At 38.4% G+C, this 23,324-nt stretch overlaps 1 protein-coding gene across 2 annotated transcripts in view; it reads right to left on the bottom strand.

Annotated features, from left to right (window-relative positions):
* The window catches only part of LOC136857351 (kinesin-like protein Klp61F), a 295,057-nt gene that overhangs the window by 167,308 nt on the left and 104,425 nt on the right, over positions 1–23,324 (bottom strand). For both annotated transcript variants that reach the window (XM_067135960.2, XM_067135961.2), the window contains exons 6-7: positions 15,528–15,957; positions 13,822–14,004 (exon numbers count right to left, since the gene is read on the bottom strand). In XM_067135960.2, the coding sequence (XP_066992061.2) occupies positions 13,822–14,004; positions 15,528–15,957 (613 nt within the window). The remainder of the gene's footprint in view (positions 1–13,821; positions 14,005–15,527; positions 15,958–23,324) is intronic.

The following is a 23,324-nucleotide window of genomic DNA, read 5'->3' as shown; positions in this document are numbered from 1 at the left end:
AAAGAATCTGAAGTGTTATATTTCCAATCCAGCTGACCCCAACAGAAAATTATGGGCATTTTCAGACGCGCCACATATATTTAAATGTGTAAGAAATCCTTTTCATAACAAAGGACAGGTTAATTATAATGGCAATATGGTTGATTATTCATTCTACAGAAAAGTTAACGAATGTGACTTCTCCTGAATTTTCCGGATTGAAAGTTTGCTACTAACTGACCTCTGCCCACTTGGATCCTAATTCGTTTCAGCGAATGAATGTAAGACTGGCATTTCAACTATTCAGTAGATCAGTCGCTAATGGTATAGCATTCTATAGAGGTATTAAAACACAGGGTTTAGAAGACAGTAAACAAATGGAAATTTCCACAAGCGATTTAAACTGTCTGATCGACGCATTAAATTTGTCTATTCCCATTCAAGACTGTATAAAGGATCACAGGCACATGAAACATTAATTAAATGGCAGAATGTTCACAGATATACTCAAAATTCATTCGCTTCACAAAGGACACTGGAGTCCTAAAGAGTTACCGTGGAAAGTACCTTAGAAGAGTCCGAATATTTGTTGGAACACAATTATAGCTATGTTTTGACAGGAAAATTTAATCAAGATCCCCTAGAACATCATTTCGGTATCCTGCGATCACAAAGTTGTGATGATCATCCGTCCACTATTGACTTTCTACATTTACACACGTTGCCGTCTATTTACGCACCGTCTAAACTTGCCTTATTGTCTTGCGGAAACTGTGAGTACAGAGCTGAATCCCCATTGACATCTCTTGTTAATCAAATGCATATTCTTGCAAGAGAAATTGAATGTAAAAATCGGGCAGTGAAGACAAGCTGTAGATGAAATCAGGGAAAAAATTGTGAACATCGAAAATGACATTCAAATACTAGACTGGGAAAACAGTTTAAAGTGGGCAGAATTGTAACAAAGAGTACTTAGTGTATCATTTAGCCGGATACATAGTGAGGAATATTTCAAAAGTGATTCAGTGTGACTTATGTCGTCCTTTCCTTTTCGGCAAACCGACTGATAGTGTGCCTGCTTCCCTAACACTAATTAAAAATTACAGCTCAATGCAAAGCGCCACATATCTCATGTATTAATAATCTTGACCATGATGGTCGGGATTGGATCCGTATTGACTTAGTAACAGTAAATATGTTGGAAGATAGTCCGCCTAGTCAATACTATTCATTTATTTACCTTTCACCTTAACATGTAGTACACCTTAACATCTCATGTATGCGTCGGAAAGTGTTTATCATGTGTTGTTGCGAGAGGAAAATGATGTTGCGGAAAAGCTATCGTGTATGGATAGTTTATGGGGTGATACTTTCGAGTGCTTGGATAAATTAGATGTTATTAAAGTGAAGTCATCGCAGTTGGGGTGCTGTGAAGATCATGTGCTGTGTTTGCTACCAAAACTCTTATTTCACTACTTGAAATGTCGATTCTTCTTCCGCACGAAGGAGATAAGAAGGGAACTGGTTACTCCGAAGGCAGCGAAATCATCCAGGAAATATTCCAAAGTGTCCAGCAGATGAAATCATTTTCAAACGTAAGTTGCTTGCTTGAGTTTCTTAGTAGATTTTGAAGTCGTAGTCCCAATAATGCCTCTGTTATCCTCTCGCTCAGACATCACTGTGGATGGCAGTGCCATCTGTGTGGCGGTTCACGGTAACTCGTGAAGACATCGCACTTCCTCTTCGATGCGCTATGGTAGAACCATGCTATATGTAATGTTGCGGTACTAATCGAAAGTAGCGGAGACTTGCGGTATTCCACATATTATGGTACTAATTACAGGTAGGTGCGCACATGTAACATAGACCTATGGTGTTTCGCACATTGCGGTGCTATTTACAGGCAACGGAAACCTATAAAGGCAATGCAAACCTATGACGTTCCTCACATAAGTGGACTACCACAGGGACTCGTACCATCCCGTAGAATTCCCCACATAGCGGGAACTGAGCATAGGTAAGGCAGAACCATGGTGTCGCTAATATAGGGGTACAAATCACAGGTACTGTAGGACCCACCTCCTGATTCACACTCTGTCGCTACTAATCACAAACCTATTGCATACCTAACATTGTGATACTACGCACAAGTAAATGCGACCCATGGTGTTTCCTGCGTGACGGTACTAATTACAAGTGGTCTCGTGGTTTTAAATGGATCATCCCTTGGTCGCCATTTGTAGTTGCCTCTTACGACAGGCAGGGGATACTGTGGGTGAATTCTTCGTCTGTGTCCCCCACCCACAGAGGGTTGTGTGTTTGGTCCGCGCGAGGTATTTTATTTACCTCAAGTGCACCGGCAAGCTGGTTAGGACGCCCCTATCCGTCACCTGGGACGCGCCACGTGGGAGTATCACCTTTCCCCCTGCTACGCCAGCATAGTAGGTTCGTGGACCACTATTTTTAACCTCAACAATATTGACCCACACACAAAATTTACACTCGAATCTGAAAAATGAACTAAGAATACATTTTTTTAGACTTGACCATTATTAGACAACCAAACTCCTTCAAATACAATATTTTCAGAAAACCTACCCAAACAGCTTCTACTATTTGTCAAGATTCTCCACATCCTCAAATCTATAAACGAGCGGCATATAACAGTATGGTTCATCAAGCCTTTACTGTACCAATGCCCGAAAGTGATCTTATAAATACAAACGTCGCCCTTTAACCACTCTGAAAAAAATCTAAAAGTTACTTTCCTTTCTACCTTCACATTCAATGAAGATATTTATAAAGTCACTAACGTTTTTTAAAAACATGATGTTAAAATAGCCTTTGAAACCATCAATAATAACGCAACCATCTTACACACCGCAACTTCTAGTAATAAGACCGATTGCTTTCCAAAATCAGGAGTATATAGGATAAAATGCAACACCTCTAATTTTACTTATGTTGGACAGACAGGAAGGAGCTTGAACATAATATACTCTGAACATGTCAATGCTCTGAAATACAATAAATTTTCTGCAATAGGACAACACAGGAATGATTACAATCATAAGTTTGCCGACATTAAGCATGATATGGAAATCCTCAATATTATGAATAAAGGACCCCTCCTTAACTCATTGCGGACCGTGGACGGTGTAAGACGTTTAAGTTTGCTCCTATGCTGCGGGCCGTGGACGGCGTAAGACGTTTAATGTTCCGCGCGAAGCAATGCTGTTTATATTCGTCATCTATGCATTCTTATACCTTAGTCAGCGTTACTGGTTGTAGCAGGAAGTTGGTTGACCTTTTTGAGATAACCCTCGCGTCGAGTGGGCTCATGTTTATCTTAGCTGTTTTAGCGGGAATATCTCAGCACTTCCTCGCGCGTCAAGACGGCACTTGAGGTTCCAATGCAGTGCGTGTCGTTCTTGCCGAGTGTAGTATATAATGGCTTATAAAACAAAATTTCTTAGGGAAGATTAATTATTAGATATTGTTCACAATGATTCTGGTGATGAACTTATTCCTGAAATACTCAGATAGTGAAAGTGAGAGTGAGGAGGAAATTCCGATTCCCGAATCCGATAGGCCTATAGAGAAAAGTGAAATGCCTGATGCATATCATCCTAGTTATTGTCCACCCGTTCCACCATTTACAGAGAATTCAGCTATAAACGTTAAAATAGAAAATAAGGATATTTTGAGTTATGTGAGTATTTTCATGAATGACGAATTTTATCAGTATGTGTGTGAGCTGACCAATCTATACGCGAGTCAAGTGATAAGTGCGGTGTCCTGGCCTTTCACACAGAAATCAATCATGCAATCGTGAAAAGAGTCCAAAATCCTGATATAAAAATGTACTGGACCGAAGACCCTGTTTTTTCACACTCCGATATTTTTTAATACAATGTTCCGAACACGCTACCTTCATATTCTTTCATTTCGTCACTTCGGTGACAGTAATCATTATGCCGAAAATACAGCTAGGCTGTATAAAATTAGATGTATTTTGAAACCTGTGGCACCAGATATCACACCCTAAATATTTACTAGAGGTAAGCACGAAGTATCATGTTTCTAACATTTATAGTTTAGGAGTAATTGTAAATTGTGTTAAGTGATGCACGTCAAGAGGGCCGGGCATGAAAATGGCTGGTCCAGGCATTCACGTGTCCCGCTCAGAAGCAGGTACTGAACGTGTTAACAGAGAACTGCTCGATACATTTGGACCAATATTTTAATCCAAATTACAATCTTAATGACATTTCCGAAATACCAAATATTCTATTAGACCTGCTCATTCACATACTCAGAAACTTAAAATCAAATAGTCAAGGTCTGATTTTTCTTTCTATTTACAGTACTTAGGCAATCTTCTGTATTCCTGTATTCCTCAGCCCCGCCTTGATAACTTACCCCTCCCCCCACTGTTCTCTTTCTGCTTCCCCTCCTTCATCTATCCTCTCTTTCTCCCCACACCTCATTCACAATACTTCGTTTGAACCTCACCCACTCTACTCCTCATTCGCGCTTCATTTCCAGCTTCGCTCAGCTTGTTATAACGCAAAGTAATTCCCATATGGCATGTCTCATTTATGTATATTTTCCCCCCTAACTTAACTTGTTCTATCTTAGCTGTCATTTATTCAGTGTCAACTGTACGGTCCGCATTGAACTGCGAAATCCAACCTCCACGTGCAACGATCATCCTTCACGATTCTAAAAACAGAAGAGACTTTCGAACATCATGATTCACATCCATGTGTATTGAATTTATGAACATCTTGAGAAGACAGCGTGACTTTGGCTCAGTTGATCTTTGAATCGAAAGCAGCATCTTTAAAGAGCCAGCCTATATTGATATCCTAGACCAGTAATTTAAGGATCTCTTTCTTAAACAACTTTTTTAATGCTGTACGGCGCACTCGATTTTTTATGAATATCATAGAACTATTTTTTAATGTAGTGCACGGCACCTCCCGCTTTTCCTGTTATTTATCGAATTCGACATTTCCCGGTTACCCAGGTCTTCCATACGGGTGGACACCCTGCACAAGCCATTTGTGGCATGGCTATATTCAGTTTACCAGTTTCTTGAAGAATGGAAATCTTCAAAAACTGTTATGAACTGTGTTTCTAGTACAATCCAAGGCAACTTCATCAATTAATTAATTAAAATTGTAAAATGGCATGTCAGGGCAAAAAAATCTGTTGTTGGATCAGTGCGCTGATTGAGTGTTCTCCCCAGGACCTATTTAATGGGCCTTTTTACAGACCACCTGGCTAACATAACCTAGATATGTGCTAGTTACATAATATTAATACATATTTGAGTCATTGGGTACTCCAAATAAAAAAGTTAATACTGTAAAACCGTTCATTTAAATGATAAATCTTCATTATTGTCAGCATAACTGCATCAATTACATCAGAGTTTAAATGCTTAATTTGACTACCATGTAGTGTCGTGCACAAGCAGTGTCTGGATCAGTGTGGAATCGCATGCGGGAACGATTCCGCACGAAGTCGCGAACTCGTTGACATTTCCCCACGTGTGTGTGGCAGCAGTAGGATAATACCCACAATATCGTCTGCCTGCCGCACGAGGTGACAAAAGGGGGCTCCAGGGGGTCTTCACTTGGGAGCATAGGATTGTGACCACGAGACGCTTAGCCAAGTTCTGGCATAGCTTCCATTTACTTTGTCAGGCTCCTCACTTTCATCTATCCTATCCGACTTCACTTGGTCAACTCTTTGATTTTAGACCCCAGTGGTATTAGGTCACCAGGCCTATGGAGTCATTTTCACACCATAAGCCCAGCGGAAAAGGTTTCTACATTTGTTCTCTCGTGTTTTTCACAACTTTTAACACATTCACGCCCGTATCCGAGTTAATGCCTACAGCGCGTGACCATGCTGTAGACTGTATCCGAGTTAGCCCAGATAAGCACAACCTTGAATTGGAGCCATTCCTACACAGCTGGGATCTATTTTGGTCACAAATATGTGCGAGAGAGATGCACTTTTTGTTTCTGAAGGTAGCCTAGCGCTGGCCCAACTAGCTGCGCAGTTGGTCTGTAAATGCACAAGCGTGTGTATAATCGCGTTCTGAAGTGTAACCATGGTGTGTAGGGACAATATAAATGATGAAAGTGGTGCAAATTTACGAAGCATAGTTTTTCAGCTCCTTGAAAATCATCTTGGCCCAAGGTATACAGTCTATATGGACAATAATTACAATAGCGTTGGACTCAGGAAACAATTACGGGAACAGAAAGCTGCCATATGTGGAACAATATGGTCAAATTGGGGTGTACCAAAAGATCTAAAGGAACACCAGGGAATTCTCAAACGGGGGGAAATGACTTTCAGGAGGGACGGGATGTATTGCTTGTTTCTTGGAGGGACAAAAAGTTATTACTATGGTAGCTACCATCCATTCAGCAGAAATGGTCGAAACAAACAAATCTGGAAAAATACAAATGAAACCCGAGTCTGTGGCCAACTATAATCAACACATGCATGGTGTTGATACTGCAGACTGGTACTTGGCACTATCCTTTCATGAGGAAAACTATAAAGTGGCCAAAAAAGGTTTTTTAAACTTATTTACAGTACTGCTCCTTTTTTAACGCATTTCAGCTCTTCCAGAACTCAAATCCTCAAAAAATCTAAAACATTTCTGAATTTCATGCAGACAATAGTTAGGAACTTGCTCCAGGAAAAAAGTGAACCCGACATACAAGTACAGTCACCTCTCTCCAACATCTCAGTTCGATCTACATCATCTCCAAGTTAACGTCTCGAGATTTTGCCGCTACAAAGGGCACCGGCCAAGGATCCCCAATTTAGGATAGATGGGAAGAGAAAAGAGCATATTCTCTTGAAGTTTCCACCATCAAACAAAGTCAAGTTCCCCTCAAGAAGGTGCAAAGTGTGCTTCAAAAATAAAATTATTAGTGAAACATGCTATTTTTGTGGAAAGTGTGGTGTTCCCATTCATAAAGAAAGTGTGACATAACCTACCACACCCTACAGAGATACTAGAGGACTTCATTAAGGATTGTGGAAAATTTTGTTTCCATATTTTGTTTAGAACTTATTGTGAAGAGAATCCGTTGTTGTTTGCTCAGCCACTAACAGCTGGAATAGCTGGGCCTACCCTTCAAACAGCCAGCTCAGATGATGGGCGTGAATGTGTTAATACTTTCCACAGTTTTCACTGTACCTGCCGATACATGACATAAAATGCCCTTATATCACATTAAAAGGCCAATTAATATTAGTGTTGACAAGGTGGATTTTCATATTCATGGGTAGAAAAAAAAAAATAGCAATAATTCAGTAGCCAGCCCCCTTTTTGTCAGGAGCCAGCACATTTTCCCCCCACATAAACGTTATGAAAACCAAAGGATAAGCTAGAATAAAGCTACATATTGTTTTTAAAATGTGTCCTTAAGTAGTCTAGTTTATCAACTCATAAGAATGGAATAGAAACAATTTATATTTTAAGAGATATAACCCAAACAGTCACTAGTCGCCTTCAAGGCCAGAGTCCTTTGAAATTACACTACATGTGCTTGTTCGATTTCCCACCAAAATACCAACGATCAATATATTTTGTTGCATCAAAGTCTTTCATAGATGGCCAATTCAAAGATATGAGAACACACAAGTTCTTCGCAGCAAGTGTGGTTCGCTGTTTGTGTTTAAAAATATTCATTGTGCTAAATCCTCGCTCACATCATGACGTCAATACAGGAATTGTTGCCACTATACTGAGGAGCTTTCCTAAAATCAGAAATCATCCTTTCACAGTCTGCCATTTTTTCAAGTAGATCATTCAGTGGAAGAACTTTTTCTGACTGCTTTGAACTCTTACCACTCTTTCAGTATGTCTTTTACATTTTTCTTAATTTGAAGGTGTTCTGAAAAATGAGTGGTAAGAAGCTGTATATCACTGTTGCCATGATTTTCCAACTGTTTTCCTGATGGCCAGGAATATGTGTAAAAAAAACAAGAGTGGCATTTTGAATATGCTGGTCTTGAAGAAATGTGTCTCAGAAAGTTCATCCCACTTTCTTAAATATGTTCTTTGTCGCTTGTGCAATTTCTATCCGACACACCTAATAACTGTATTCCACTGAAAGCTTCTGAAGGTGTTGTAGTGGAAACAAACTTTTCTTCCAATGGGGTCTTTGTGTTCTGAAGTTTCTGCAATGAATTAATTGCATTATTTACATGCACTTGTATCCCTGAAATACAAGTTGAAGTCTTCTGGATATACTCAGCCATACAAGAAGTGACTTATGATGACAAATTTGAAGTCTTTGATCTTCTTTAGAAGAACGTTAGCGGTGATTGCTTCTTCACCTTTCCTTTTAGAAATATTCTCTAAATGCACCACTAGGCATTCCCAGTCTTTGACAACTGCATCACAGCATTTTCATCTGTTTGCTACCCATTTAACTTGGTGTTAGTACTGCAATTTAGATTCACATTCCAGCAACTCCAAAAATTTTCTTCAGTTCGCGAAGGCATTTTGGGGAATGTCGATAAAACATACAGACGTGCTAATTTTCGAAAGTAAATGTCAGGAGATATTTCTTTTTGGCATATCTCTACATGTTACGATGTCACTGATGACGCAAGTTTGAAGAATATTTAACACATTATACACATTATGTAATTTCTCTTATTAATTCATTTAGTATTTATAAATACTGAAATACTGCATGTATGTGAGCATTAGAATACAGTGTAATTGCCTTAGGCCTCTTCATAAATTTCTGAACTAGATTTACACTCAAATCAATGGCCTTGTTGAACGGATTTTAAGGTGTTTTTTTTTCTTCCACAATTCCTTTTAGGAAAGCTTTGTTATGGAGTTTTCGTCCTAGTAAATATCAACAACAAAAAAAGTCTCGCAGTCGGCATTGCTATGTGGAAATGATGAAATAAAATACCTAACGTTAGAGATTCTGCCATATTAAGCACACCACCAGTTGATTGCATCAGTCTTGCCAGCGACCATTGAACATCAATTCTTGCCATCTACTTAGAGAACGAGGAAAACCTGCGATTTTCAAAAAAATACAAGAACACTAAATCTGTTCTGTGAGTCAGAAGATAAGTCTCTGCAATCAGGAGGGAGGAAGGACTAAAAATACGGTGTTTCCCAATTAAATCTGGGGAGTTGGCACGTCTTCTTATATAGATTCCCGAGTGTAGAATCTATTTCATCAATGATTTTAAGTTTTCACATTTTTCAGCGAGGGTAGAATGGAGAGTTGATGTACAACAGAATGCACATTTACCAAGTTCTCAATTTTTCAGATATTTTTGTTACCAAACCATTACAAACAAATATCATACAGTTCAAATACCTATTCGTTTTGTACCCGTGAAGAGTTCTTGAAGCCCTAACTGAAGCAGTTCTGTTGCTGGAGCTTCCATTAGCCATTCCTTGTTGCATCCTTCAATGAAAATACGAAGATATTGTCTTCTTCACCTTATTTTCTTTAAAAAACCGAATGTACAGTATGAGCTCCTCATCAGATTTATATGTTGATCCAGCGAGTATAATACTGACATAGGAACTTCCCTTAATTTCACCTATCAAATCTTCAAAGATCTGAGGCAATGTTTGAAATAAATTCTCTGCATTGTTTATCATTCACATACTTCTCTGAATCAGTAACATTTCAAAATTAGTGTAGGGCCTCTTATTTTTTTGCAGTATGATAAGATGCTAAGAACAATGCATTTATATGCTGTGACATTAGCATCCATTTTCTGAGTAAAAGGTGCACATTCAGGATTTTTCTTGAAACTTCAGCCTCCTGAAACTTTGAGTGAGGATACGATTAATGTGTTTTTTGAAGTTCCAAGTTTAAATAGCCTTAAAAATCCAGTTACAACTTTAGAATTTTGGTTGGAAATACCAGGAAGGGTACTGCACAATTCACACTTCAATTCTTCCTTCACAGTGCACCCACGGTAGTAATTCAAGCCACGATTGCTGAAATTACCATTTGCTGATAACTGAAATTTTGATGTATTTTAAATGTTTGACTTATGATTGTCTTTAACACCATAAATTACACACTGGTGTTACCTTGGACCGGACTTTATCATTCAGACAACATCTTTTGAACTTGTCGAAGAAACTGAAAACCCGAAACAATATTATTCAGAAGCTAACTGGTACTACTTGGGGATCTACTGCAAACATCCTACGCTCTTCAGCCTCAGCACTGGTTTTCTCTGCTGCTGACTACTGTGCTCCAGTGTGGATTAATAGTCCATATACAAAGTATAATGACCCACAATTGAATACCAGCATGCGTCATATCTGGCACCATCAGATCAACTCCAGTTCACTGGCTCCCACTGTTGTCAGGAATAATGCCACCTGACTTACGAAGATCCAGAGCTCTTGTTCGAGAGTACAACAAGATCTGCAAGAATCCTCTGCTACCTGTTCTAAATGACATACCAGCTCTTAGTCTCAAAAGACTGAAATCACGACATCCACCCCTTTGTGATGCTGCTCTGAAGACGTCCACCAACTTCAATGCTTTGGAGGAGTGGAAAAGCCGCTGGAATAACTCTCCCGACGTGCCCCTGCATAACATCTTCAGAGGGGAAAATATTGTAAATGGATCCCAACTGCCACGTGCGACTCGGTCCAGACTGAACAGGATCAGGACAGGTCATGGAAGGTGCAGGGATTCTCTCTACAAGTGGAACTTTGTACCATCTCCAGAATGTGACTGTGGAGCCCCTCGCCAGACTATTCCCCACATTGTAAGCGAGTGTCAACTACGGGCTTATCCAGGTAGTTTGGAAGACTTCCTATCTCCAACAGTGGAAGCACTACAGTGGATTGATAAGCTGGACATTCAGATATAAGAGATAACACTAATGCCTGAAGTGAATCAATGTTTTTTGTTATTGTGTATATATTGTATATTATGTATATAATTTCCTTGCCATACGCTAATAATAATATTAATAATAACACACTGGTCATTGTCGTCATGAACTCTGCAAACGGCACATCCATGAAGTGTTTTCTCACATTCACTCGCTTCTGTATCACATTGTGTTACCTTTAAGGACCTATTTATGAGAAGAAATCTGAGAGATTACACTGTTTCTTTTACTCGCATCAGTCAATTTGTGCGGCTTTGTTAGTTTTATTTTGCCAATATGTTCTAAAGTATAACACAGAAACGTAAAACATATAATAGACTACAATAAATCATCAGCATTAAATGTGTCAGTGGGCTTCGATGTCTGATGCAACGTTGCCAATTTTGCAAAACTGCAAAGGAATAAAAAAGATCGCATTTCTAAAGTGCAAACCGCTTAATACAAAGATGGTGTAATTAAATTAAAACAGTAAATAATGTTCAGTGAATATATAAGAACTGATAAACACGTCATTCCGTATGTTTTAAATGCAAAGAATGAACTCCACGGGAATTTATCAGCAGTGCTTTGGCGGTAATAGTTTAGGAACAACTAGTCACTACTGTTCTAGCACCTGACATTCAGGAGATGTCATCGGCTAAATTCCTGCATCATCGTCGTGGCAGGATACAGTGGAACCACTATCTCCAATATCACATTGGAGGCTAAATTTTATTTACAGCTATCGAAATGTCGAGATACAGAAAATACTGTTTTGAGCATGAATAGCACCCAACTGAATCATGTGTCTATAAGCTTATACTGAATACATTTTTTAAACCGTTTTTAAAAATATACAAACTGACTATTTTACAGCTTCCTTTATAATTATAGCCCTATTTATAGTAACATTTTTTAGAAGACAGGATAAAGTACATACAGTAGTGTAATGAGAAACATCTTGGTAAACACTTTAGAAAAAACCTGTTAAGTCTCTACTATTTGTTACTGTTAAACTTTCCTCCCTTCATGTTAATACCACGCAGCCAAGATTCATAAATGGAGCTTGTCACCCGCGACTTTGGGGATTGCTTTCGTACGTGACCGGTAATTAATTCACATTATAATAACAGTAAGTTATTTATTAAATTGACCACCTAATCAATATAATAAGTCACTGTCTTGGATGATTTACATTGATCTATTAACTAAAAATGGTACATGTTTCACCTAGTATGAAGGCATCATCAGCCATTATCTTAACCTCGGAATAAAAATAAGCACTTGATTAACATATAATAAGATGATATTAATTTTTAAAAGTCTTGAAGAGACAAACTATAATTAACTTTAAAAATAACAATGTTGGTTTAAAAAAATTATTACAATGCGAAGAGATTTTTTTTAAACCAACATTGTTATTTTTAATGTTAATTTTAGTTTTAGTCTCTTCAAGACCTTTCTAAATTAATTTCATATTATATGTTCATCAAGTGCTTATTTTTATTCCGAGGTTAAGATAATGGCTGATGATGCCTTCATACTAGGCGAAACATGTACCATTTTAAAAGTTAATAGATCAATGTAAATCATTTAAGACAATGACTTATTGTAGTGATTAGGTGGTCAATTTAATAAATAACTTACTGTTATTCTAATCAAATATCATCAATATGGATCAAAAATGATATTTATTACATATAATAAATTAATTCGCACGCGAGAAACAGCAAGGCTTCGCCTATTTTCCAATCATTAGAAGTTTTAGTTTAAACATTTCTTACTTTTTAACTGTTCCTCACAAACCACGAATGGTGTACTGCACAGTTAATGTTGTACAAAATTCAAGTTGGAGTATTTTTTCCTTCAAGGGAGAAAAGGATTACTTCCAGAAATCGAGAAATTTGTGAAACCAAATTTCGAGTAATAGATAAAATACACGTGAACAATAGGACAAATGGTCGTGAATAAGTTACTTCGAGATACAAAAAATTCTAGTAACGGAGGTTCAAGATTTTCGACTGGATATAGCCACACCCTCCCTCTGCTTGAGCTTTTCAGAACTAAGGATTTTCACTTTCCCAAGCTCAGTGTATTGTGAAGAGAATTATAGACTCTGTGATAAAATTGAATGCTCACAATGCTACTGCATGCCCAGTTTATAATCCGCTCTAATGCTACTTCCTACACATGCATTATGTAAATATTCAGGTGCCCGGTATTTTTTGACCCGAGTTCATATTTAAATTACCTTTTAATGTGAAATATTGTTTGTCAATACAGATCAGTTTACTACTGACCACTATGGGTAAGATTATCAATTACATTGCCCTCATATTGGAAAAAATCGTATCTAGCTTTTCCATATCCCTGTTGGATAAATTTTACTTGTATATTCAGTAGTATGTTTTGTTGCTTCACAAGTTCTTATTGCCTGTCTCCTGCAGAAACGTCTTAACAAGGTGTAACTATATAGGAAACTTACCCTAAAAGAATCTTCAGTTGAAAACAGGTAAATAAGCCATAAATGAACTATTTTTTTCACCCACCCATGCTCCTGACAAATCTGGGTATCAGAAATAAGATATAGTCTGAGGAGAACTGGAATTGATGAAAAGAGAGGCCCACCTATATTAACATGTACATTTTGTCCATGTCCTATTTGCATTTCTCCCTCTTCTAATGCTGACCTGTCATTCTGTTTGTCTTGTAATGTGTTCCTTTTAACATCCTTTCTACATACAACTTGTTTGTTTCCATTACCTCTTGAGAAGTTACTACATAATCACATTAAAACAATCCACATTAGAATGTGGTTTCATTAGACATGATTTATCTTCTTTTAATGGAAGCAGCCCACTGCAGGAAAATAATATTTTCCAGGTAAATAATAATTCTACTACCATTAAAAGCACTTACCTCTTTCTCCTCTAAGCATTCTCTTAGAGTTTTAACACTGCTTAGAAGTGTGGCCATCTCATTTTTCTGAGTTTCTATTTGTCTCAGCATATCATAATAGTTTTCTTCAGCCACATAAATACCATTTCGTTCTCTGCTTGCAATTAAATCTTTTCTCAGCCTTTCAATCTCTTCTGTGTATTCCTGTAAGCAAATATAAAATGTTGTGCAATATCCACATTATTATGACTTATCTAATTCAGAATCATCTAAAACACAGCACTACAATGATACCAACAACAATGCTTGCCCTATCCTACCATTTATATCTTCAGTTTTGTTTAATGTCTGAATCAATTCTAGAGTCTGCAATTGGAAGATGTTGAACAAGGTGATCCCATCTCTCCAGATATTCTCATCTATCCTGAAATGGGCATTTCAAAGCTGAACTAGGAAGACAAAGAGAATTCAAAAGAATGGCAAAGACTTTAACAACCAGAGATTGGAAAAGAACTTTGCACTGTTTGCTAATGATTTTGAAGAACTCTAATCATTAGTTAAAGACCCTGTCTCAATGTCAGGCTATGAGCCTGAACATTAGTCTTTCCAAAACCAAGGTGAAGTTCAATAAATATGGTCAACTTCATAGGTAATGAGGCAAATAAAAAACCCACTGCTACAAAGACTAAAGAAGACATGTAGCTTGCCTCTTTGTAAATCTGAAGGGAGATGCAAAATTCTGAACCTTTGCTTTCAAGGCATACTAGGCTGGCATGAATTTGGTAGGCAGTCTGCAATCTTCAGATTAATCATGCTTGTAAATGAGAAAAGAGCTTTCAATCAGTGCATTCTCCGTGTTTTGTGGTAGTTGTGAAACCTGGAGACTAAATTCACTTACGAAAGGAAAACTCAACATAGCCCGAAGAGATAGCGAGAGGCTAATTATGGTTTTACATGGAAAGATAGGAAGTACACAGATGATGTCAGATCAGTCACAATGGTTAATGACGTCCAGCAGAGAACAGCTACTTTGAAATGGTAATGAATCTGTCGTGACAGACAAGAGATGGACAAAACTAATACTACAGTGCCAAGATCCAGAACCCAAGGGACGTACGAGATAAACATGTTCGGAAGATCACTAGTGTTAACTGGCAGAGAACTGTCCAAAATCATTCCACCCGGAGAATACTACTTCGGCTTATGAATTAAGAGGCCACAAAAGGTTTTTTTCTCTATATGTTTAACATCACACCAACACATTGAAGGTTTTGGGAGATGGAAGAGAAAGGAATAGGACTGGGAAGGCAGCAGCTGTGGCTTAAGGTACAGCCCCAGCATGTGCCTAATCTGAAAATGACCTCACAAAAAGTTCACGATAATGCTTAAAGAAACAATGTTATTTTTAAATGTCCTGAAATTATGACTGTAACAATGAGCCCTCTCCCAAAGTCGCACGACAAAGTGAACTTCTGCAATTTTGAGTTGCTGCAGAATTATAAAAGGTTTTTAATAACACAAGACCACTAACCACAAAGCATGTAATGATTAAACTGTCATCTGTTAGTTTCTGGATGTCATAGTTAAAGAGAGAGAAAATACACTCCTAGGTATTTTAAGAGAGAGAGTAGTCATTAAGTTTTTATATTTATATATTTCTTGAATGTAACAAAAATATACTGTACTAAAAATTTAGCATATCACTACCAATGAGTAATGAAAGTTACCTTGATCAAAGCTTTCTTGGCCATTTTCTGGTTAATTTCGGGCTTATTCTGGATATTCTTTGCTCTATGCGCATATTCCAGAGTGCTCAGGGTTTCTTCCATATTGGAGAAATGCGGAGAAACAGTAGCTATGATTGACGTCTTTGTCCGGCCACCAAGCGACTCTTGCAGTAACCTGGTGAGTTTCGATTCTCTATATGGAACATGGGGGGCTCGTTCCACCAGAGATGTAATCACACGGCCTAATGTTAAAAGGGATTGATTAATGTTGCCAGCTTCGCGGGCTCTCTTCTCTGTGGCCCCCGATCGCCCGATGTTCTCGCTTCCCGCTAGATCCACAAGGTTCAATTTACCCAATTTTATTAGCTCATCGCCTTCCACAGAGTTCTCCTTAATATGGACCGTGATGGTGAAGACTGTGTGTGACCGGCTGAAAAAATAAAATATTTTCAGAAATGTACTGATTACAAAATTTTGAAATAAGAAATATCTTAAACAGAAACATACATTTATTAAAAATGGGATAGTGACACATGCAACACTTAAGTATGAAAATAGCCTCTACCCTACAATTCTAATGTGGATTGTCAGTAATAAAAAAAAATGAAAAAAATTTATATCAGTTTTAAGTTTTAGTTTATTTACAACCATCATAAGATCAATACTTTCTTATATGGGGTACATACTACACAGAATTAGATTGTCCGTTTTTTTCTTTAACACAAAAAGGACTTGAAATGCAAAAATTTGTTTCAAAGCATTTCCAATAAAATTACAGAGAAAATGTCCATTCAAGGCGATAGTCTCCTGGGAGTACCCGATGAGTCGGAAAATCTCAATTCACTACACTGGCGGCGGAAAGAACTATCTGACGTGGAGGCAATTTTTCCTCCAAGCCAGAGAAGAAACCACATCCTTGCTGCTAATTTCGAATAAAATTAATTTAGATTTAATGAAAGTGAAGAGGAAGAAGGTTTTCCTAAGAAATGGCTCTTTTCAGGGTTGAATTTTGAGTTGTTTAGTGAATTGTGGTACTATAACTTGGAATAGGGCTAAATTATAATTCCAGACCAGTTCACACTACTCTTACTACTACTACTACTACTACTACTACCTGAGCCTCTGACGTAAGTGCGCACACTGCTCATTCAAAACAGCGCGTCAGAGTAGGTATCGAATAGCTGGCATACTATGATGAACCAGTGTGTTACGTACCAGCAGTATCAGAAAATGTATGAACCAGAGGATTGGCATGGTGAAGAAAAAGTTATGAAACTCCTCAGCTATTTCCCGCCGATATTCAGTTAGGCTGTTATACTCAGTACGCAGCAGTAATCCCATCTATCGGAGTTGAATGTCAGCATAAGAGATAAAGAACATTACAACAAACAACGGTCAGTGTAATGTTATTGTTGACCTATGTTACGCACTTTCGATACTGTAGGCCTTCACATTATTGTCTTCCGGTTCTGAAATACCACTCTTATCATATTCGGTACGGTAAAACTGAATAAAACATAATGATCGGAAATTATATTCTCCATAACTTTCGCTATGTAGTGTGATAGTACATATATCACACCCCCGAATTATATGTAGAAGTTAGAGATATTATTGTCAGTATTCGATTTATTATTATTATTATTATTATTATTATTATTATCATCATTATTTCATTTGTATATTTTGCCATTTATATTGATAAGCTGGAAGATATCCACATATGTAGGTATGAGTAATTTGTTTTGCAGGAGTGGGAAAACATTGCTCTGGTAATTTGGTTGAGTCATGTGGATACCCCAGTGTTTGTTGTGATGTACTTGTGTCGGGATATTCAATGAGTCGTGTATATATCCCAGCCTGATGAGATGAGCTTGTTGTTGTATTAGGAAAGTTTGGTGACTCATGGAATATACCCCAGAGTTTGTTTATCTCTTGGGAGCAAGGTCTTGACAAGAGGTTCACTCATGATTGGCTGGCAAGCACCAATCCAGACGTATCATCTGAGAGGAGGAGGATGTTGATGTCTATAAAGGTTGATCATACGGCGGTAACCGGGTTGATTGTAAAGGAACGAGAAGGAAGATAACTACAACCAGTGACACTGTATAAGAGAACTACAACTGACGCACTGTACGGGAAGGAAGTAGTGCTGATACACGGTACTGGAGTGACACGGCTGCAATGGACTGGACTTCAAACGTTCGTGGAGCGTAGTCTTGTTATGTTCGTGGAAAGTGGTTGATTGTGGAGAGTGCTTGCGCATTAAGTATTGTAGCACTTGTGGCGGCCTAGCATTATATGTTGGTGAAAGCTATCTCAGACTTTCCATAATTTATGTTGAGGATCGACAGACGTGTGTATATATCTTTACAACAAGTGTTAAAATATGTGAACACAGTAGTACAAGGTACAGAATCTGTGTGATGTGATAACTGCCGATTATGAGAATCGGTAAGTCGAATTGATATAGAGACAGTGAAGGGTATTTATCTTCATACATGTACATTGTTCATCGGACTATGTACAAATGGTAGCCTAGTTCTCGTTTTAGTTTTCCCACGATTTTCATTATTGTTGTTGTTGTAAATATGGAGTCTTCCAGCAATATTTTATGTGTGTATTATTGTATAATGTTGTATGTTGATGAGGTGCTCATGTACGGCATTTGTTAAGAATATAGTTAGCTATTTTAGAATCAGTGTTATTGATGAACCTAGGTGCAGTTCCTACCTAATTAGTCATTTTCAGGAGGTTAGGTAAGGCCTGCAGCAGATGTACCAGTACGCAGCATTATGTACACGCCCTGGGATATACAGTTTATCATGCTCTTATCTAAATTCGAGGGATCCATTCTGGTGAACTCTGGCGCCCATACTACGGACATTTCGGTTAATTATGCTTATTAATTTTATTAAGTTTTTGAGTCATTTTATTTATATTTTATTCATGATTTTATTTAGTATTATCATCAGAAGGTTACAGTAGTACTTTTCCATAGGACCAAGAACATAGGTATTTAAAAATTAAATTTTAGATGCCTCCTCCTAAATTACCATTTCACCCAGGGTGAATCACATTGTTTATAGCTTGAACTGTAGTTTCATATTCCCCAATTCTATATACCGATTTTCATTAAATTGTGTTTACCCATTTTGTCGGGGCTCGGTGTTGATATGGACTCAGCAACAAAAATCCAAATTCATGAATCTGTGTTATCATAGCCGGTACGGTAAAAATGCATAAGACGTAAATGATCAGAAATTTAATTCTATATAACTTTAGTTATGTAGTATTAATCGATATGATCACTAATAATATGAATATTTGAGAATTTAATTTTAGGCCTTCCCCTAAACTACCATTTCACTCAGCGTGAACAAAATAATTTATATCCTAGATTGCAGCGGCTCACCCCCCGACTCTACATACCGATTTTTATTAAATTATCTTCAGCGGTTTTCACGTGATGCATGTACATACATACAGACAGACAGACATTACGGAAAAGTAAAAACTGCATTTTCTTGTTACTGTGGACAAGATCGATACAGAAATACCGTTCTTTTCAAATTCTGAGCAATGTACAGACAAAACTCTTATTTTATATATATAAATGGACATATGAAAAATCACTGCACCATGTTTCAGTTTCTCTAAGGAGTTGTCACAAAATTAACCAATTGAACACCTTTTCTTAGTTGTGCACATTGCAACAATCTAACATTTTCAGTAATTCTTTAGGCAAATTAAAACACTCTAAACACATTTAGCACACACAACTTCTACTTTTCGTGCATATTTTTCGCCCACTGCTTTGAGGCACTTGCTGCAGGCATCGCTAGATTTGTTACCTTTACACGTACCAACTTCGCTTTTCTTCCGCTTTTTAGATGGACACGGTCCCACAGCCTCCTCTTGCGGTTGTTGCCTTTGCTTGTCCCGCCTTGTTAGTTCACTTGCCAGCTCGAGGATGAACTACTTCCGCTTCATCTTCCTACCCATTACTTGCTTGTAAATGACCTAAGCATTGATAGCTGTTAGGACAAGAATATTGTAAAAGACATGCATTGGCCACCTCCTACATGCATATTTGGTAGACCACTCGGGCTATTTTGTCATAAATTGGGTAAATCTGCACCTGGTTTTGCTGGGAAGTAATAATTCATCAACTGTAATATTTTCACTTGGGCGGTAACAGTGAAGGCAATTTTCCACGAGTTTCTCCCGGATTTCAGAGACAAGAGCGAACCTGTTAGCTGGCAGGCGCTCAGTTCAGGTTGATTTCTCGTCGAAACGGAAGAATCTGAGAGGCTCTCAAAATCTATCTCTTGACACTGTGTTGTGAATTGCTGTCCACAAGAACGCAACCATAGTTTAGACACAGACGCACCTTTCGAACACAGGACACCGCGTATATATATGAGGGCAATCATAGCCTCCAACTCGTCGAGCTACACGGTGCAGTCTGTGAAGTTTTTTCTCAGCGTTTGATTATGTGTTGCTTGATTAGACGAAGCATCGATTCATCAAAGAGGAGACGAAAGGCACTAATGGCAGAGTCATAAACTCGGTGGTAAGAATATGTTGTGGGACCTCCCTGCTCCCTCTGGACGTTCACTGAAGCCGCTTTCAATTCAAATCAAATTCAAATTCAAATTCAAATCCAAACCGTCCCACTCGGTTCCATCTCGGGCAACCATCTTCACTGTTGAAACACCTGAGACACTTGGGGCGAGTTCTGAGATAGATTAGCATTTTGAACTTCTCCTGCAGATAATTCATCCTCTGTCTTGTTGTGATCTTCGTCCTCACTTGTCTCTCTTGTCTCAAGCAAAAAATCATCATCTGAATTGGATCGTTCACCTTCAGACTCAACATCTGAATTTTCTAGCATACGAGACACCTCGTCAGCAGAAAGACAATCGTAGCACGACATGCCTGTAGGAAGAACACTTTCTAAACGTTAAGGTGAATACAATAATCCCGCTAATCGGAACGCTCATCTTACAGTAATAACGTTTATTGCTTAACGTCCCACTAACTACTCTTTTACGGTTTTCGGAGACGCCGAGGTGCCGGAATTTTGTCCCACAGGAGTTCTTTTACGCGCCAGTAACTCTACAGACATGAGGCTTACGTATAGAAGTACCTTCAAGTACCACCGGACTGAGCCAGGATCAAAAATGCCAAGTTGGGGTCAGAAGGCCAGCGCCTCAAACATCTGAGCCACTCAGCCCGGCTCATCTGACAGTAAGAGCTCAACAATTCTAATTGTACCGGGAGGTACACCTCTACACCGCACATTTAAATCTTGCACCAGTAAGACCTCTATAGGAGCAACACTGAACTAGACCTCCTTAAACTTTTGCTCAGAAGATGTCATGACAATTTTGTGATTATGAAGTTGCCAGTACTGTGTGGATTTCAACTTGTTTTGTTTTCCGTTCTTCAAGAAGTGTAGACATTCTCTCATAGATAAAAAAACTATGATCATGCACCCTGGTGCAAAGTGAAGAAACTTTTGTGAAGAAATTTTGTACTCATAAGCTTTTCTTTACTAAATTTCGTTCATTCTTTTGTGGGTTGGCAATATTTAGCTTTTCCTTCCGCCAGTTTTGAATTTAGCCAACCTAGAATTTCTGTAATTAATTTCCTACCAATCACAGGCTTCTTCGATTTGGTGTGTAACCTTAAGCTAGCCAATTAAATTGAGAGGGTGTGGTTGTTTTATTCATGAAAGGTCTCGAACTTTCCACGAGGGTTTATAAAGCGCTGATTTTCATATCTCTTGGCCACTTCATCAACATCTAAGTGTGTGAATGTAGTAAAACAGGAGGCGCCTCTCATCAGGCAGCAGGTCTGCAGCAAGGTAATGGCGTTTCAACATCTTTATTTCTTGCTAGCTCAGCAGTTTAACCTGCGGGAAAGGTCCAAAAACTTTACAATGTATCCTACTCTTCTGACCATGTAATTCTCAGCAGGTTTATGTAAAAACTTCATAAAATCTGTAACTGTACTTCGAGGATAGTGAGTGATTTACCCTTTTGAGCTCCCCTTCATTTTGGTTTGAGGCGACTATGTTTTGGTAACTGATTTTCTTCTCTTCCTTAATGTTTTAAAATTTCTTTCTTATACAGGTCACCTCCATAGTTTAGGAATAGCCCTGTTTCATCAGCCTGGTGCCCGTTAGGTTTTAGGAAGCTACATAAAGGAGTGCAAGTATCCGCCTCCTTCCTTTTTGTTTGGGCCATTTATTTAACGGTTATTTCTTTTACTCGAAGGGCCTGTAGGTTGGGTACAAGATACCCGTTTCAATTTGTAAGCTGAGGCATGGAAGGCCAGAAAGTGTAAGATATTTTTGGTGTTGCCTTGACTAGGCTTGAAAAACTGAGAGCGTGTCTGCTCTTTTCAAGTATTGTAAAAGTGCCTCCAGGAGGCTTGACATTGTAAATTACAGAGCTAGTGCTCCATGTATTGAGGGGTGTTCTGCCCTTACATAATATGGTGATCTTAGTAAAAATTAGTGCGAAGCTCAGGAATTGTTAAAGGAGGACTTAAAGCACAAGTTCTGTTTATACCAACAATCTTGTCTTAACTAGACTTGTCTTTTGCTACTAGTAGCTGTAATTTTGTTACTTCTTGTAGTTTTTACAAAAGAGGAAAAAAAAACTTTTGTTAAAATTTTAAATTAACTTTGACTCCGTAGTTAGACCCATTCATCCCGGCACCTTCTTTCACCTCTGCTGATCCACCAACCATGGTAACACTAATAATAATGGCCGGACACACACTGTTGTCTGACAATGCAAACTGCTGTAATAAGAAATATTGTACAAGTGTCAAAATGACCCCTCCCGCTGTCCAAGGTATGCCATATCAGAAATCAATGAAACTGTAAATATATTGCTGGGTGCGGTACATCACCGTGAACGGGACGAAAAACGATGAAAATTCAAGATATTTGAAGAGAAATGATACAAGAGTGTGAACGTTATTAAAGAAAAATTGAAGGTGGGTGTCATTTTGACCCCTTCCGCTCCTCTAGTGTTAATGATCTCGCCTGCTGTATAAACAGCAACAACCACAAATATTTCTCAACTAAGATAATCTCATTTCATCTCTAGGTGGTACAGCTCTTTTTAGACAAACCACCAGTGGAGGGAAGTTACTTGTACCGCTTTTACTACATATAAACCTTCCTGCCATTCGTAAATCTCTGGCAGTACGGCACTGGGAATAGAAGTCAAGACTCCCAGGAACAGCAACTAATTGTGCTAATCATTACGCTGGTGGACATTATTAAATACAAAACACAGACATATAGCATGACTGATGCATGCTTGCAATGTGCAGGTCGGACAGGAAGCTAGGCCTATTCACCTGTTTGCGAAACGTCATCAGAGCTGCAGTAGACCTATGCTACAGAGGTGGACATTTCTTAATGATGAAACACAGATTTACCGCATGAATTAGGTCATACAGACGAAACCATTCACAAATTTGTGCGATGTCATCAGAGCTACAATAAGACTTGTACCCACTTCAAAGCGGAATCGTTCTTCTCTGACGAATTACGTTGGAGGGTCTTATATGCGATTTTTTCTCATTTTCTTCGTCTCGAAAAGCCAGGGGGTTCTAATACACGAGTAAATACGGTATTCTTCGTCTGCGACCCCCACCCACACGGGGTTGTGCGTTTGGTCCACGAGAGGTATTTTATTTCAATCAAGTCCGCCGGCAAGCCCGTTAGGACCCCCCTATCCACCACCTGGGATGCGCCACGTGGGAGAATTA

This window comes from Anabrus simplex, chromosome 1, assembly GCF_040414725.1.
Source record: "Anabrus simplex isolate iqAnaSimp1 chromosome 1, ASM4041472v1, whole genome shotgun sequence".
NCBI classification, from domain to species: Eukaryota; Metazoa; Arthropoda; class Insecta; order Orthoptera; family Tettigoniidae; genus Anabrus; species Anabrus simplex.
The sequence above is the reverse complement of the archived record's forward strand: the minus strand, read 5'-3'. Positions and strand labels throughout refer to the sequence as shown.